Source organism: Meles meles, chromosome 14 (assembly GCF_922984935.1).
Source record: "Meles meles chromosome 14, mMelMel3.1 paternal haplotype, whole genome shotgun sequence".
In the NCBI taxonomy this organism is placed as follows: domain Eukaryota; kingdom Metazoa; phylum Chordata; class Mammalia; order Carnivora; family Mustelidae; genus Meles; species Meles meles.
The window spans coordinates 73,368,950-73,388,361 of record NC_060079.1 but is presented as its reverse complement, the minus strand read 5'-3'; the positions used below and the strand labels follow the sequence as shown (position 1 = coordinate 73,388,361).

The 19,412-nt window shown below is 40.8% G+C and overlaps 1 protein-coding gene across 1 annotated transcript in view; it reads right to left on the bottom strand.

Moving 5' to 3' along the window:
• The window catches only part of IPO5 (importin 5), a 41,143-nt gene extending 35,650 nt beyond the window's left edge, over positions 1-5,493 (bottom strand). The window contains exon 1 of the mRNA XM_045978155.1: positions 5,282-5,493. Coding sequence (XP_045834111.1) covers positions 5,282-5,371 — 90 coding nt within the window. The 5' untranslated portion in view covers positions 5,372-5,493. The remainder of the gene's footprint in view (positions 1-5,281) is intronic.
• Positions 5,494-19,412: the final 13,919 nt, after the last annotated feature.

Genomic DNA, 19,412 nt, shown 5'->3' with positions numbered 1-19,412 from the left:
GACACCAATCAAAAGATGATTGTCAGAATGGATCAAAATATAAGATCTAACTATGCAAGTTGAAGAGAAGTATAGATTTACGTGCATGTATAAGAATTCTAACAATAGCAGTCTTTTACTGTGGAAGAAACATCATTCTCTGAAATATACTTGGAATCATTTTCCCCAAGAAGATGCCTACCTTGCCTGCTCTCTGAGAACCACCACCCCATAACCCACCTGGTTTCTCTGGACAGAAGTGACAAGGACAAGGGAGGGAACAAAGGGTCTCCCTGAATCTACATCTACCTTATTATAGCTTTTATTAAGTACTCTTCGGCATCTCTGAGATAGTGACAGATAAGGAAATAAAGGCTCAGAAGTGAAATGACCTGCCAAAGGTCACATACAATAAGCAGTAGAAAGAACTCTGGTTTTCTGAGGCCAGCTGTACTGAATGCTCCCTCTTTCTGGGTTTCACTCCTGGGGGTCCGTCTGACTCCACCAACCACCCACTTCTATTTATGCAGTGTGCTACACAGTTTTCAAACTTCTCAAACATACCTCAATCCAAAGAATACACGCAGGGGAAAGATTTCCGTATCTTCTGATAATCTCAAGTTCTTTTCAAGTACATAGGCACATAGGAACGCAACAACGCTAAGAACTGTGACAACCATTTACAGCTAAGGAGATGGTCTGAATTTACGTATACACAAATGAAGTAATTTATGTAGAGATATTCATAAGATGATTGCAAAAATGGCTATGTACCTTGAGGTTTCTCACCTAATCTTTACGAATGCAACTGAAAAACCGGTTATAGCCTTTCCATTTAAACATAGTCTCTCGCAGTACAATAAAAATGCCTTTTTAGTCTTTGTACCTAGCCTAGCCCCCATACACTACAGATGTTATAAATGTTTAACACTTTAATTTCCAGTGGTCTAAATCAAGTTTCAGGAAAAAAATGCTTTACTAGGATATCACTCTCAGAAAGCCTTGCCCAGCTGGGACTATTGATTTGACAGTTGTACTACGCTAATTCTAATAGACACTTACAAACAGTAAGTCAAATACTAAACTATTCCATAAAGAATTAGAAGTCAAAGGAGAAAGAGTTTAGTATGAGTGACATCTGACTCCCGAGAGAGGGTTCTCCCCATTTGTTCTGTTCCATTGTGGCAATCCAGATAAAGTATTACATTTACACCGTAACACTGGTCAAGGATAATAGTTTGGCAAAAAGAACACAGCCTTAAAATCAAGTTATTAGCCAAAATAGGCTGAGTTCCACCAAAACAAAGATGGTATCTCTTTCTCCTTGTATTCCCAGCACCTATCACATTGGAGTGCAGCAAACACAAAGAACACATACACAAAGACTATATAAAAATACAACTATTCTTTCTAAGAATATTCCTAGGCCAGGCAGGTTCAGTTAATGTTGCCAGTGTCATGGCAAACAAAACTTCAATTCCATCTGATTTCAGCATGCGCAATCAGACAACCTAAAGCAGATTTCACCTCCCCCTTTCCTGCCCACAAAGAAGAAATGTAAGTACTTATCTCACTCATTCCATAAATATTTATCGTTAGCCTGCATATGAAGAGAGGACAAGTTTCACCTAGTACAACAACTTTTAGTTAGTAAACACCCTGGTTCCTCAAAAATCAAGTATATTTTTCAATGTTACCTTCCTTCAATTAAAATCTCATTAATGAAGTTCTATATTAGAATCAATGAAAAACAAAGTCAATGGAAAAAATAAGAATATAAAATCCATGCATATGATTAATAAAAAATACTTAAGCTTATGTCACATCATGAATGCCATGGACATTCAACTTTGTATCATCTGTCAACTAATTTAATTGTTTATTCATGTTACTGTGTTTTGAGACTTAGGGGCATTGAAATCATTTTCTTCAAGCGTCAGAAAGATTTTTTGTAAAAAAAGAAAAAAAAATCCTTGAAGATTTAACAGAAAATATAAAGGCCACCAAATGGTTTATACAATGGAAGTTTTAGAAACTTTTAAAAGTTTTGAAGAGAGGGGCGCCTGAGTGGCTCAGTGGGTTAAGCCTCTGCCTTCAGCTCAGGTCATGATCCCAGGTCCTGGGATCAAGCCCCGCATCGGGCTCTCTGCTTGGCAGAGAGCCTCCTCCCCGCTTGGCAGAGAGCCTGCTCCCCTTCCTTTCTCTCTGCCTGCCTCTCTGCCTACTTGTGATCTCTGTCTGTCAAATAAATAAGAAAATTAAATTAAAAAAAAAATAAAAGTTTTGAAGACCTTTAATGTTTTTAATATATTACAACGAAAGTCTTCTACTGTACTTGATTTCACATTTGAATATAAAACAAGTCATCTTACTCAACAGTTTGGTATTTGTGTCAACTAAGTATTTTTATTTTGACTGAGTAAATTGCAAAGATATCTACTGACTGTTTGCCAATTCTTTAGTTAAAAAAATTTCCTGTATTTGCTATATCAGACTGTAATATTCAATTTCATTTGATTACTTATTAACAGCTCATTTCATAAGGCAAAAAAGGGGGCATGAAAATATTATATGCAGCTAATTTATTTTTCAAATGTTTTCCTTTCTTAAGAAGCTCTACTTATAGTCCAGCTTTGTGTTATGTGAGACCAGGAAACTACCCCTTTAATATTTACTTTATTGGGTGTCAGATAAATAATATTTTATTTTATAATACCTAATTACATATTTATATATTTCCAGGATACACAAAGAAAGTAAAATAGAGTCTAAAGAAAGTAAAAATAGAAACTAACAGTATAGCTGACCCTTGAACAACATGGGTTTGAACTGCATGGGTCCACTTATACATGGACTTTTTTTAATGAACACAGTATAGTACTGCAATGTATCTTCTCTTATGATTTTCTTCATAACATTGTCTTTTCTCTAACTTAGCTTCTTGTAAAAATGTAGTACACAGTATGTATAACATTCAAAATATGTGTTAATTGGCTGTTTATGTTACTGGTAAGGCTTCTAGTCAACAGGAGGCTATTGGTTAAGTTTCTGGGGAGTCGGGGGTATGTAAGCCAGTGTCCCTAACCTCTGAGTTGTTCAAGGTTCAACTGTACTTTTCAACTGTTCTTTATGAGAAAATGTGCTGAATGCTGCTAACTATCCCCAAAGTGATGGAAGTGATAAAAGATTTACAACAGGCACCAACTGGAATTCAAGCTGAACCAGACACTGGTATTAAGTTCAATAGAAGAGAGATTCCCCACTAGGCTTGACAATAGAGACTTAAGCAACTGGAGGGAAGAGGGAGAATTAAACTCGCTTACTAATTACAATGCTGTTCTGCTTTGTAACACATGGCAATTTCCATTATGGGTTAGGATTAAGAACTTATTTTGGCGAAAAATTACCTCCGGAGTTAGCAGAATGTATTAAAATGGTTTTATAGGATCATCACATCCCTCTGATAGGAGTGCAAATTGATACAACTAATCAATGCACATTACTTCCAAGGACAAACGCTACTTTTAAGTATTCCACAAGTAAACCAGCAAAGCCTGAAAAGATAAGTATGCATGTATTCCTATTTTTAAGAGGACACTGGAAATCTAATGTCCATTCATAGGAGGGTTGGCTGAATAATTCACCCACATGACGGAAAACTACATAGCTGCTTTAACAGAATATGTGGCAATGTGAAATATGCTGAGTGAAAAAATCCAAGTTGCACAACAGTATGTGTATGATAGGCCCATTCATGTAAAAATGAATGCATACATTTGCACTAGTAAGGATATTTTCAAGGACTACTCACAAGACACTTAAAAGTAGTTATCTCTGGGGAATGGGATAAAAAATGATTCGCACTGTTTAAATTTTTACCCTGAACATGTATCACATGTATAATACATGAATCAAAAATCATTAGACTAATGTTAATAACTGTTTAAAGTGCTTTTTCATACAGAACTGACCTTCCTGTGTATTCACTTCACATAGTATAAAACCACTAAGCTTAGCCACCATATCCTAATCAAAGTAAACATTAACAACACTGTGATTCTAAAGACATCTATAAAATTCATGAGGACAAAAGGACTTGTCCCCCAATTTCATTAGCTACATTAAAATTAATTTCTGCTCTGTAAAAATATCTAGCTGAACATCCTTCACTAAACCTTACAAAAATCTTTAATCTCCTGGAGGTAGAGAATTCTACATAAAATCAAATTTGAAGACAGGTTCTTATGATGCACTTAAAAGAATCTAGAAAGTTTCTGCCCTTCCCTTTTAGTGTCTCATGTATACATCGAGTTCTGGACATTGACAGCCTCAGTTCAGTCTCACACTGAATTGTGTCTTGCTGTTACTTGCAGATATATCTGAAAACACTGTCTCTTGAAATACTGTCTCTTGTATCCACAGCTCCCCAATTTGGAGGCCGGGAGCCAGACAGAGGTAGTTTTAAAGAAAAAAAGAGAGAGAGAGAGAGATTGATTCAGGTTAGATTTAATGAAATTAAAGACTTAAACATATGGTAGCACTGGCCCACTTACACAACGGAAGTCCCAGGACATCGCAGTTATGTTATGAGACCACAAATCTCTAGAGATCAAAGAAAATTTGTCTAAAGGAAAAATAAAGGTGGAAGGTGTTTAGAAAGAAACCCTAAAGGAAACTTCACAAAATTGGGGGTGGAGGTGGGGAGGAGGGAAATCCAGCTTCCGATGTTGAGAACCAGACAAGAGAAAGAAGACTACATGGAAGTAAGTGGAAAGGCAAGAGAAGGCACACATTTCAAAAGGAGGGGATGGGGGAGGGAAAGATGGTACCGAAGAATGAGAGGACGGGAGAGAAATAGGGGTGATGGCTCAGGGAGCAGCCGGGGTTTGGGGCACCAGGAGGGCTAGGTTAGGCGGAGACCGAGGACCGAAGAGCGGCGGAGCCTCCCACCGGGAGAAAGCGGGAAAGGGGCAAGGGGAAGCCGGGGGCCCGCCCCACACCCCACGTCCCTCCCCGCCGCCCGGCTTCCCCATCTGGGCGGGGGCAGCGTGTCAGGAGTAGCCGCACGTGTGTGCGAGGGGCGGCGGGGTGCTAAATGGCACCCGGCGTCGCCGCGACAAGGGCCGGAAGGGCCCAGGGGCACGGCCGGGAGCCGCGGGCTGCCTCACACGTGGGCTGCGCGGCCGCCGCCCGGCCCGGCCTGCGCCGCCACCGCTGAGCGGCCGAGGCCCGGCGGGACGGCGGCGGGGAAAGGGCTGCGCGCCGGCCCGGGCGCGGAGTCGGGGGCGGCGAGCTCGGTTACCTCTGCCTGTTTCCGGACCACATTGTCGGGGCTGAGCAGGTTTCCCAGGAGCAGGTAGAACTGTTGCTGCTCCGCCGCGGCCGCCGCCATTGCGCTAGGCGTGTGAGAGAGAAGGAGGGAGGGGAGACAGGAGCCGTGAGGCGCGCTGGCGGGCCGGCGGGAGGGGTGGGGGCGGGCCCAGCGCGGGGACCTGCACCAGCGGCGGCGCGGGGCTGGGGGGCCGGGCGGGAAAGGGCCGGGCAAAGGGGAAAGGGGAGGATGGGGCGGGGCCTCGCGACCCCTCACCCCTCCGCGGCCCCCAGCGCAAGCCTCTCATTGGCTCTGGGCGCAGGAGGCGGGGCCGAGGCCGCCTCCTCCGGGGCCGCGCGGATTGGCCACGCACCCTGCAGTGCCGTCACTGGCGACTCGAGGCGGGCAGCCGGGCTTGTCGCGGACGAGGTGGGGCGGGGACTTTGCCGGCCAGCTGGGGCCTAGGGTGACGTCGGGAGGGTGGCGGGAGGGGCTGGCTGGCTGGCTGGCAGCGCCGCGCCGAGGGGCGTGAGGTCCGGCTGGGGAGGTGGGGCTAGCTCCGGAGCGCGGGAGATTTCGGCGCCGCGGGCTGCCCGGCCTCCTCCTCTGCCGCCCGCTAGCCCCTCCCGGCGGCCCGAGGAGTGCCCCCCAGCTCCAGCCTCCTAAGTCCCTTGGACCCGAAACCCCCACTCCCCAGGGAGTGGGCCCCTTAGAACCCACTTCCCACTTATATTCCACCCCCGGGATCCCAGACTCCTCCATCTGTCAGACCCTCCGACCTCCCCCAGGACTGTGACTCAGGCCTCCCCTCTCTCCCGCCGCGCTCACCAGTGACTCACACCTTCGGCTTGTCGGGGAGAGGAGTTACTCAGCCCTTTGGCTCTCCCGCCAGGCCTCCCCTCCCCTCCCCAGCCCAGGGTCGCCCTGAGTTGTCCACGTAGCACACATGCCTCCACCCCCTCCCCACCCAGGATCCGAGACTGTTCCCTCTAATTCCTTGTTTCGGGGTTCCGTTCTTTCAATGATTGGGAGAAGTGGAGCGAGAGAACCCCTTCCTAAAGCAACACTGGCTTGCAGGGTTGATCTAAATGTTTATTGGTTCCTACCGGTGCCGAGGGGCCCGGAGACCTGATTTCAATGGCATAGACAATACACCCAATCTTCCTTTACAGCTGGAGCTGCCCAAATCGGAGAAAGCAGTGTTCAAATCAAAGGGTACTTCTCTTGAGCCCCTATCGAGTCCAATGTTTTGAGCTAAGGGTGGTAGTGGACGAAATAATAATTTATCTTTGCCTCAAAAGGACACTGTTAGGGACGAGGTTCCACACTGGGTGAGATGGAGAGTACTAACACTTCTGGCAGACCACAGGGAATTTAATTTCCTATAAACTGTCCTGAAGTTCTCTCTGGAAGTCTACTTTAAAAATTTACTTTTAAGTGAATGATTTTAAGCCTTAGCTGTATATTAGAATCCAGGCCAGTGGGTCCAGAATCTCTGGGCGGAGGCCCAGGATCGCTATTCAATTGTGATTGCCAGCCAAGATCTCTTAAAGAATTCTAACCCATTGGTGGAGAAAACTCCCTCAGAAAGTTTTAGCTGTGTCAGTGATGAGTTCTCTACAACAGGTCTGCAGACCTGTCTTTGTAGAATTGATGTTTCTTAGATGTGACCATTTGTTCTTATGACTATTTCTTTAAAGATAGACCATTATGTAAATTAATTTGGGGGTAGTTTTGTTGTTGTTTTTTGCTTCATATTTATTTAGGTCAGCGGTGGTCATGTCTGGATTGTGAGGAGGTTTTTTCTCTCACCCAAGATTATTAAGATTTTGGAAATTACTTGCCAAAACCATTTTATGACTAGGTTACCAGTCAAAGAAGACGAATTATCTAGAGGCTTGCTTAGTGTATGGCCTGACCTCCAGTTACTTTTTAACATCTGTGGTATGTGTTTTTATTGGCAATGACCCTATAGATTACATGTATTTGTTTAATAATTATTAAATAATAGAAATTCCGCCATAAGTCTACAGATATGTCAAGATAGGAAGCTTGTTTATCGGTAAGGCAAAGCATAATCTTATTATTTCAGCTTACAAATAAAACTAACAACTACTACAATATGAAATGTCAGCCTAGCCTTATTTTAATATTGTAAGTATCCAATCAAAAGGGAAGGAGATTTTTAAGGGTAATGAATAAAGAGATCCCCAAATGGGAGAAATTCCTGTAAACTTGAGGTGGAAATCAGCCATCCTGATAACTGAGACTAGTTCTGGTGTCCAGGAAGCCTCCAAAGTAGGAAATGCATTTTCAACATCAGGCCTGCCAGTTTGGAGACTTCCTTATGCTCAGCCTTCTGGGAATTTATTGCACTTAGAAACCCATTTCCCATGGAGAGAGTCCTGTTTGTTTTATGAGCATTATCTCCCCATAAGAGAGTAGCTCAGATACTGTATAATCGCAGCCCACAGGAATAGAGGTTTATTTCCCAAGGAGATTGGATGGTGGAAGGTAAAGAACCTTGAACTTGAGTAGTAGTATTTGGGATTTGGTGAGAGTGAATTTGGGTATTTGGTCTCTTACTACTTATGGGAACTTGAGTGAGTACTTAATGTCTCTAGGTCTCGATTTCTCATCTATAAAATGGAATAATAATGGCTGTTAAGATATGATATTAATCACAACAGTTCTGACATTAAATTATAATTGGAAATGAAATGGAGGAGTGGAAAACCTTAAGTTTTGCTCACTCTGATTAGCTGTCATTGCTTTGGGCCAGTTAGTTCTGAACAGCCAGCCCCTGACGACTTTCACTTTGGCTTATTAGACCTGACCTACCTCTATTGAATTCTGGAGGCACATTTGCTCAGTGCATTTATAACCGCTTGTGAAAAAGGGTAAGGTTGGGAAAATGGAAGACTTGAAGTTTCTCTCAACTGTGATATGAAATCCAGGTAATTTAATTTAGTGTTTTTTAAGGTTATTTATTTTAGAGATTGGGGAGGGGAAGTAGGGCAGAGGGAGAGAATGTTCAAGCAGACTCCCCGCAAAGCGCAGAGCCCCACATGGGGCTTGGGCTCGATCTCAGAAACCCTGAGGTCATAACCTGAGCCAAAATCAAGAGTCTGTGCTTAACTGATTGAGCCACCCACCGCTCTGGTAATTAGACATTTTTGATGTTCCTCAGAAAGTACTGCACAATCTGGTCATGACCTAGTTATCATAATGCAGGAGGCAAGACTCCTTAACGAGACAGCATTGGTATCTTCTTCAGGTACTGTTCTTGGTTTTACAGGTTTTCGTATTGATGGGAATGGCTAGAGAAGTTGGGCTTTTAAAAACCCTGTGAAAGCTTCTCTCAGCTGGAGTAGAATCTGGTCTTGTCTGTCATTTCTGGTTTATTGGATGCTGAGTGTAAATAAAATAAGATTCTCCCAAATGAGCAATCTGTAAATTTTTAAAAGTTGCCCCAGGACCCCAAAAGAACCTCACCTACTTATCCTGGTAGTTGTAAGCATGTGTGCTCTCCCTATCGTAACTTACTTTAAGAGTCATTTTAAATCATATAATCGAGAATATTATAATCTATAACTGTATACAGATGTGAGGTGATGGTATTCTTTACAGGTGTTTGTATTAATAGTTAACATGATACAATGAAAAAAGTTGGCTTTTCCCCCTCATTTGTAAAAGGGGAATAACACTTCTTCATAGGGGTATTGTAGAAGTTAGGATAATATTTGTAAATGTTCATGGCATGGTGTCTGCATAGTACTCAGTAATTATCAGCTATTCTTAATTAGATGGATTTTAGGGTTAAATACGAAATAGACCTTAGACAAATAACTACTGTTAAAGCTGCGTGTGATATAGATGTATGCATCACACTTGTGTGTGTAGAAAGTGTATTTGTATATTTTCTATTAGTCTCCCTCCCAATTATGCAGAATAAAATCATACATTGATGGATTAAGGATAGTTAATAGGCATTGGACTGATAAATAAGATTTTTAACTCCTTCTAATATTAATGCTCTTTGTTGCTTAGATAAGAGCCAGCAAAAGAGATGAGAACTGTTCAGAAAAGTTGTTTGCTGAAAATAAAATGCTGAACTGTTTGCATTTCTTCAGCTTCTTTTTTCCAAGACTTTCAAGCCTCCAATCTATTGCAGTCTGAGCATGCCAATCAGGGGCAAGTGAAACCTTCATATTCCGGAAGGGCGCTGCACACAATAATCAGCAAATTGTTGAATTGAGCACAGGCAGGGGAAATTTGGATTCTTTTTAGGTTCTTTTGCTCTCTGTTTTTCTCTCTCTCATAACTTTATATATGAAATTCACTGAATGTCTGCAGTGTTTGGATACATTTTAGGGAGGTGTAGAGTTTGGAGGCTAGGATCACAGGTTCTAATGGCCAGCCAAAATGAGACTTCAAACAATGACTTTACAATGTGCATGCTGTGATCTTGCCCAAGTTAATTAAACTTTCTCAACCCCAGTTCCTTCTTCCATGAAATGGAGATAACGGAAGTACCTTCCACCATGTGTTAAAATACTTGGCATAGTGCCTAGTACAGAGTAGATGCTTAATAAATGTTAGCTGTCATTACTGATGCAGATTGAAACCTCCAGGATTTGTAAATTTAATTCTGATTGCACATCTGCTTGTTAGGTTATTATGTTTTTATACTCATATAAGCAGTCATGTTATAGCAATACGTAATAAACTGTGGTTAAGAAAAAAAATTTTTAGTTTGTTGTGATCATCATAGAGCATTTTAAGGCCATTTTCAGTTTAAAATTCTATAGTTCTTTGTCCAAAGTGATAGCCAATAGCCATTGTGTTTATTGATCGCTTGATGTAGCTAGTTTGAATTTAGGTGTTCTTTAAATGTAAGGTATAGACTAAATTTAAGAGACTTAGTAGAAAATTAAGAATAACAATTTTGGGGCTCCTGGCTGGGTCAGTTGGTTTAGTGTCTGACTCTTGATTTCAGCTCAGGTCACTATCTCAGGGTTGTGAGGTTGGGCCTAAAGTCTGGTTCCATACTCAGAAGGGAGTCTGCTTAATATTCTCTCTCCCTCACCCACTGCCATTCCTGCTCCTGCTCTCAGAGAGAGAAAACCCACCTGCACATGAATGGGTGGAGGGGCTGAGGGAGAGGGAGAAGCAGACTCCCCTCTGAGCAGGGATCCCAAAGGGGCTCAATCCCAGGACACCAAGATCATGACCTGAGCTGAAGGCAGATGCTTCACCAACAGAGCTACCCAGGTGCCCTAAATAAATAAATCTTGAAAAAAAGAATAACAACTTTATGTTGATCACATGCAGAAATGATAACATATTGGGTTAAATAACATATGTTAATTATACTTATTAATAAGAGATTATTATTAACTACGTTAACAACTTTTCCTGTTTTTACTTGTTAAAATAGGACTCTTAGAAACTTTAAAATTACATATGTGATCTGCATTTGTGGTTCACATGATATTTCTATTCAACAGTACTTTGCTAGAGAGTGAAATTACCAACTAACTCTGCAGAAGTGTCCTACATACTTTGTTAATTTAGATTTAGGAAGTGACTTGTCAACAAAGTGAAAATCAGTTACCTTATAGGGCTTTCTGTTGCTTCCAGTTTTCCAACTTGATTCTCAGGGATTTGGAGACATGGCACAGTACTTCCTGAGCAGTGTTCCTTGCTTAGGAATTTCCTTTCCCTGCTGTTGGACATTAAAGAGCTTTGTGAACCTCCAGAAAATAAGACTCCAGATTTGATCTTCTAGAATAAACCCTTGTATAAGTCAAGTCAAGAACTAGTTAAGAGCTGGGGGGGAAAAGAACATTTTTTTTTATGTTGATTATTTTCACTTAAATGTGAATGGTTTAAAAACCATCATTCACCATATTTTAACACCTGAAATAAAAATAAACATAGCAGAAGAATTTAGTTGTAAGCTGTTTTCTGTAGAACACACATAGGTTGAAAGTAAAAGTGTGGAAAAAGACGTGCCAGGTAAACAGAATTCAAAAGAGAGCCAAAGTGGCTATCCTATAGCAGACAAAATAGATTTTAAGATAAAATTAGCTGAGACAAAGTAGGGTATATTATTATGAACAAAGAGTCAATGAGTCAGGAAGACACAACAGTTATAAACACATGTACCTACTAACAAAGCCCTAAAATACATGAAGCAAAACTTGACAGAATTGAAGGAAGAAGTTCAACAAAATAGTTGGGAGACTACAGTCCACTCTTAATAATTGATAGGACCTCTAGGCAGAAGATGAAAAAACAGAAGACATGGAGAACACTGTACACCATCTAGACCTAACAGACATCTGTAGGACACTCTATCCAACAGCAGTGGGACACATATTCTTCTCAAGTGCATATGGAATATTTTCCAGAAGAGATCACATATTGGGCCATAAAACAAGTCTTGGTAGCTTTAATAAAACCCAAATCATACCAATGTTCTCAATCCTCAGTTAAATGAAATTAGAAACCAAGCACAAAAGGAAATCCGAGGAATTCACAAATAAGTGGGAACTAACCAGTATCCTTCTAAATAACAAATTGGCTGAAGAAGAAATAACAAGAGAAATTAAGAAATACTTTAAGATGAATGAAAACAAAACCCCAGGAGACCAAAACTTACAGGATGCAGTGGAAGCAGTGCTTTTGAGAAAACTCATAGTTGCAAACATCTTCGGTAAAAAAGAAAAGAGAATTCAAATCAATAATGTTGCCTAGTTTCTATGAAACTGGAGGAAGGGCAAACTAAACCCAAGCAAGCAGAAGAGATAATAAAACCAAGAAAGGAAAAAAGTGAAATGAGAATTAAAAAACCAAGAGGAAAAAAGTTGTTCCTTTGAAAAGATCAACCAAATTGACAAACCTCTAACTAGACCAAGGAAAAAAGACTCAAATTACTAAAATTAAAAATTAAAGGGGCTATTAATACCAAACTTTCAGGAATAAAAAAAAATTACAATGAAATGCTATGAACAATTGTATGCTAACAAATTAGATGACATGGATGAAATACAAATCCCTAAAATCTCACAACTACCAAAATGAATTTGAGAAGAAATAGAAGATCTGAATAGTGGTGTGCCTGGGTGGCTCAGATGGCTAGTGTCCAACTCTCGATTTCAGCTCAGGTCATGATCTTAAGGGTCCTGAGATGGAGTCCCCCATTAAGCTCTCCATTCAGCATGGAGTCTATTGGCCCTCTCCTTCCTCTCCTCCCCCTGCTTGCTTCTTAAAAAAGAATAAGGAAAATCTGAATAGACTCATAACAAGTAGAGAGATTGAATTAGTAATAAAATTTCCCATGAAATTCCAGGGCTAGATCACCTTATTGGGGAATTCTACCAAATATTTAAAGAAGTATTAACACCAATCCTTTCTAAGCTCTTCCAAAAACTAGAAGCATAGTGAATACCTTTCTATGAGTCCAGTTTTAAATTGATACTAAAATCAAAGACATCACAAGGAAACCGCATACTAACATAAATATTGATGCAAAAATTTGCAACAAAATCCTAGCAAACTGAATTCAGCAATATATAAAAAGAACCATATATCATGACTAGGTGGGATTTATCATAGGAATGCAAAGTTGGTATAGCAAAAGAAAATCAATGTAATACACCATATTAATGGAAAAAAATATAAAGACCACATGATCATTGGAATTGATGCAGAAAAAGCCTTTGACAAAATCCAACACCCTTTCATGATAAAGATACTCAACAAGCTAGGAATAGAAGGACACTTCCTCAAATTGCCATCTATGCAAAACCCACAGCTAATATCATACTTACTGGGGTAAAAAATGAATGCTTTCTTCCTGAGACCAAGAACAAGACAAGAATGTCCATTCTCACCGTTTCAATTCAACATTATACTGGAGAGTCACAGATGGTATGATCTTGTATAGAGAAAATCCTGATGAATCCACAAAAATGTTTTTAAAACAAATGAATTCAGCAAGGTTGCAGGACACAAGATGAATACACAGAAATCATGTATCATGTACTAGCAATGAATAATAAAAAATAAAAAATCTCTATGATAGCATCAAAAATAATAAAATACTCAACAAGTTTAACAAACATAAGACTTATACACCAAAAATTATAAAACATGGCTAAAGAAATTTAGAAAGATCTGAATAAATGGAAAGACAGTCTATGTGCATGAATTGGAAGACTTAAGATGGCAATACTCCCCACATTATTCTACAGATTTAAGCAATACCTATAAAAATTTCAGCTGCTTTTTTCCTTCGGAAAAAGTTGACCCTAAAATTCATATGAATTGCAAAAGACTACACATAGCCAAAATAATCTCAAACCAGACAAAACTGAAAGACTCATGCCTTGATTTTAAAGCTTATTATAAAGCTACTCTGTGATACTGGCATAACGAGAGACGTAAAGATCAATGAACTTGAAGGAGGACTTCAGAAATAAACCTTATATTTGTGGTCAGTTGATTTTTGAGAAGGGTGCTATGATGGTTGACTTTAGGTTTCAGCTTGGGTAGGCTATGGTGCCCAGTTGTTTGGTCAAACACTAGACGTTTCTGTGAAAGTGTTTGTAGGTGAGATTAACATTTACAAGTCAGCTGACTCTAAGTAAAGTAGATTACCCTCCATAATGGGTGGGTCTTATCTAACCAGTGGAAGGCCTCCATAGCAAAGGCGGGTTTCCAGGGGAAGAAGCAATTTTGCCTCAGGACCTAGAAACACCTTTTGGCTTGCTCTGTAAATTTCAGACTCCATACTGCAAAATCAGCTCTTGCCTGAATTTCCACTTGCTGCCCTACCCTAAGGATTTCAGACATGCCAGCCCCCATAATCACATGAGAAAGTTCCTTAAAATAGATCTCTTTACATATATATATCCCATTGGTTCTTTTTCTCTGGAGAACCCCGACAAATGCAGGTCCCAAGACCATTCATGTGAAGGAACAGTCTTTTCAACAAACGTTTCTGGTACATTTGGATAGCCACGTGCCAAAGAATGAAGCTGAACTGGTACCTTGTACCATATGCAAATCTCAAAATGGGGCATAGACCTAAATATAGCAGATAAAACTGTAAAATTCTTAGAAGAAAGCATAAGGCCTTTGATTAGGCAAGGTTTCTTAGTTATGGCACCAAAATTATAAAAGACAAAAAAAAAAGAGAAAAGATAAGTTGGACTTCATCAAAATTAAAAACTGTGCATCAAAGGAAACCATCAAGAGAGTGAAAAGACAACCCACAAAATGGGAGAGAATATTTCCTCAACCTGTATCTGACTTGTATCCAGAATATATAAAGAACTGTTACACTCAATAACAAAAAGACACCCGATTAAAAAGTAGGCAAAATAGACATTTGAATAGACCTTTCCGCACTGAAGATACATGAATGCAAATGGCTAGTGAGTACGTTAAAAGATGTCCAACATCATTAGTCATTAGGGAAATACAAATCAGAACCAAGAAAAGGGTATATCACTAGGATAACTATAATAAAACAATAGCAAGTATTGATGAGGATGTGGAGAAATTGGACGCCTCATACTGGAACCCCGGTACATTGTTGTTGGGATTGTAAATTGGTGCAGTCAAGTTGACAGTTTGGCAATTCCTTAAAAGTTACACATAAAGTTACCATATGACCCAGCAAGTCTACTAAATACGTGTGCAAGAGAAATGGAAACATATGTCTACACAAAAACATGTACATGAACGTTCATAGCAACATTATTCATAATAGCCGAGATGTGGAAACAATCCAAAATATCCATAAAATGATGAATAGATAGACAAAATGTGGTATATTTGGCAATAAAAAGAAACAAAGTACGGTTACATATTGTGACATGGATGAAACTTAAAAATATTATGCTAAGTGAAAGAAGCCAGACACAAGAAGTCACATAGTTTCTGTTTCCATTTCTGTGAAATGTGCGCAAGCAGCCAATCCATAGACATAGAAAGTAGATTTGTGGTTGCCAGGGGCCTGGAGGGGAGAGGAGGGAAGGTGGGGTGACTGTTCATGGGTATGGAATTTCTTTTTGGGGTGATGAAAATGTTCCGGAATGTGGTAGAAGCGATGGATGCAAAACTCTGTGAAACTACTAAACAATTGTACATTTAAAAAGTGTGAACTTGGGGGGGCCTGGGTGGCTCAGTGGTTTAAAGCCCCGGCCTTCAGCTGGGGTCATGGTCCCAGGGTCCTGGGATTGAGCCCATCGGGCTCTCTGCTCAGCAGGGTGCCTGCTTCCTCCTCTCTCTCTCTGCCTGTCTCTTTGCCTACTTGCGATCTCTCTCTCTGTCAAATAAATAAATAAAATCTAAAAAAAAAAAAAGTGTGAACTTTATGGGATGTAAATTATATCTCAATAAAGATGTAATTTTAAGATTTTATTTATTTATTCAACACAGAGAGAGAGATCACAAGTAGGCAGAGAGGCGGGGGTGGGGTTGGGGGAGGGTGGGTGGGAAGCAGGCTCCCTGCTGAGCAGAGAGCCCTCTACAGGGCTCTATCCCAGAACCCTGAGATCATGACCTGAGCCAAAGGCAGAGGCCTAACCCACTGAGCCACCCATATGCCCCCCAATAAAGGTGTAATTTAAAAAAATGTTTTTCCTGAGTGATCTGAAGGAGATTGATCCAGACCTCAATTACTATTTTGTTTTCTATTTTCACACTATTTTTAATTCAATTCAGAATACATGGAGGACAGCATTCTTCATCTTCAAACCTGAGCATTCCTAAGCCGTTATTTTGGAGGAAAGGGACTAGGGAGATACTGATGTCTATATATTTCCCTCTCCATGCATTTGTTATTTATAGCAAACATCTCACAGTTTGGATATTATGATGTGCACATTTCACCTCATGCTTTATGGTGGCATTCACAGTGGAATATCAATTGTGACATCAATGTACAGCTCAGATTTTCTTGTACTGGCAGGAGAGATATTTAGGTTTCTGTAGTTAATGAGGTAGAAACAAAAGGAGCCTCATAATGTAGTTCATACTCTTTAATTCCGTCCACATTTTGTGTTGTACTGTTTTATGACACACTTAACTGTGTCTGCATTTTTTTTTTTAACATTTTACTTATTCGCTTATTTAGCAAATATTTATTGGGCCCTTACTCTGCAGTGGGCAACTCCTTGTGGGGATTCAGTGGTGATCGGGACTGGGTTCCCGACTTCAGGGAGCTGATCTTTGAGAAGAAGCCAGACAAGAAAAAAGTCAACCGAGCAGATTAGATAACTCCCAAGATAACCAGTGAAAAGAAGATAATGGGTCAGGAATGACTGGGTGGAGTTGGGTGCTCCGTTGGGGGAGCTCTTTGAGCTGAGACTTGAAAGATGAGACAAGTTGAAGAAATGGGAGAAATTCCCGTTTCCAGCAGAGGACACAGCAAGTGCAAAAGCCCTCAGACAAAACGGAATCTGGTGTGTTCCAGGGAGGAAAGAAGGGTGCAGCCAGAGAGAGGAGTAAGCCGTGAGGGGAGGGCTGAGAGGCAAACAGAGGCCAGACCGAGGGGCATTGTGATCCTTCAGTAGGATGACTTACTCTAAGTCAAACGGTTTAAGTAAGGGATAGGACTGGTTTTAACAGATCATTTCACATGTAAACAGTTATCAAAGGTAATTTGGGTGCAATATTAAATCAGTAGGAGGGAGTGAGGAGGCTGGGGGAGCCTTGGGTCACTGTGGCACTCCAGGCCAGGGAATAAGGTGTCAGACTACGGCAATTGCCAGTGTCCAGAGTGGGCGGATTGAGGTAGTTCGCTTTCCGGAATAGAGCAGGGTGTAGGGTGCCGAGGCAGGTCCGAGTTTTGTGGGACCTGACACTTAACGCAATTCGAGGGCCCTCTGCAAGGAAACTGAAACACTGAACATGGACGGGCTCCATGTGAGCGAATGATCTGGAAGCTTAAGCTCTCCGAGCGAGCTCCACAGTGAATCCTCTAGAGGATGTAAGATAGAGAAGTCGAGGCTGCCTAGGATTTTGGTCTGAACAATGGCAATGCCTCTAACTGTGAGGATGTGTTGGGGTAAGTTCTGGTGAGAAGAAATTGATAGGTGCGTTTCATTCATGGCAAGTTTGAGATGCGTAGGAGACATCCAAGTGGGGGAATGTCCAGCAAGCAGGTGGACGGGGATGTCTGGAGCTCAGAAAGAGGGTGGTGCTGGAAATACCCACTGAGGCACCACATTCATGGCATTTAAGGCCGTGGAAGTGGATGGCGTCTCCTGGGGAAGAGACAAGAGGGTCAAGGACTCAGCCCTGAGACATCCCAACACTTAAGAGGCCAGGCAGTGGAGGTTTGTAATTCACACATAATATAACTATAATCCTGAGAGGGAACTGATGGTACAACATTGAGCATGATTAGTCATCTTAAATTCTAATTCCCTTTTGATCTCTGGTTGGCAAGGGATTAATACCTAGGAGTCCACTAATGAATGTCAAGGTAGTTGGAAGAACAAGTAGGCACAGATGTTAAAGAAAAAGTCAATCCTATAACATTTTCTTTGAAAGGATTATTTTTAATTTGTATTTTTTTTCTTTTGTACTTCAGGAGTAATGGTATTTATTTGGTGCTAAAGAAATACTGTTTTCTCTAAATTTTCTTCATCTGCTCAGCTCTCTTACCATCTAATCTACCTCTCTGCCTCTCACCTAGAAACAATGCTGTAACAATATGGAATTAAAATAATTATTTAAAGACATTACTTCAAACTAATACTGAGATGTCAGATGCTGTCTTCCTCCCATCTCAGTAGAAGTGTGTATCTAATTAGCTTTCTTTAGGCTGATGTTTTTGCTCGATTATCAGAGAGATAATGGTTCCGCCCTTTTAAAAAATGTGGGAAGGGAGTGGGGAAAAGCAGGAATGTGTTTTAAGTTCTCAGTGCCACATAAAATAAGCACAATACTGAAACCCTGTTGTAAAAAGGCCTGTGCTACTTCAATTCAGATATAAGTCCAGTATTTTCTTTTAAAACAGAACTGCATATAGAGAATCTTGATACAACACAGCTTAAAACTGAAATATTGATTGGTTCTTATGTCTAAACACCATCATTATAAAGGAATTCCATTATTTCTTATTCCGGTTGGATTCAGGCAGAATCAGTTGCAAGGACTTCTGTTCTTCTGGGGGCTCAGCCATTACACACTGACTGTTTAGTGGTTTTGAGCTTCAGATCAGGGATAAATCCCTTCCAAGGAAAGAAAACTATTCTATTTAAAAACTAGAAGAAAATGACAAGACTTAAGCCGTTAACTTGAAAAGAAGCTTTAGAGGAAAGGCGTCTAGGGCATATTAAGTCAAGGTAAGGAGATAGAAAGTGAAATTGGTCCTATTTTTACAGGGAAGTCAGGGGAGACCTTTTTGAAGAGGGGATATTTTAGCAATCTGAAAAGGGGCTGCTTCATGGAAATTAGTTTTCTGAAAAAGCAAAGTTATTTCAAAGATGAACATTAAAATGCTCCACCATTCTGTGTATCAGATTTTTATTCACGATATCCTAGCCAAGGAGACTTGGCTCTCTTCTGTGTCTGAGTGCTAACCTTCTGTACATTATCTCATTCGATCGTCCTGTTTAACCAATGAAGCTTCAACCATTTTTCCATGAAAAAAAAAAAATACTGGGGTCGGGTGATCCTGGTTCCAGTGGGAATTCCACCCCTAACCAGCTATGATCTTGAACTTGGCCCTGAAGTCTTCTCTAGGCCTCCACTTGCTCATCTGTAAATCAGGAGCATTGGACTTGATTCCTAGGGGTATCTTCCCAGCCCCAGCATTTGAGGGTCATTAAGGCAATTATCACGCTGTGTTGAAATAGGGTGATGAGTACAGAAGCCACTTAGGGTTGCTCATCCTGAAACGAATTTACTCTGGGTCTCTGAGATTTGGTGTCTTATATCACTGACTACTTTTCTCATTTTTTTTCCCCTGTCAGTCATCTGCCACTTAATGTAACTGCCAACATAAAATGGCGGCTGCCTCTACTTGTCAGCTGCTCTCATCACCTGGTTTGCTGCATGCTTTGGAAACGTGCATTAAAAGGCTATGAAATAGATG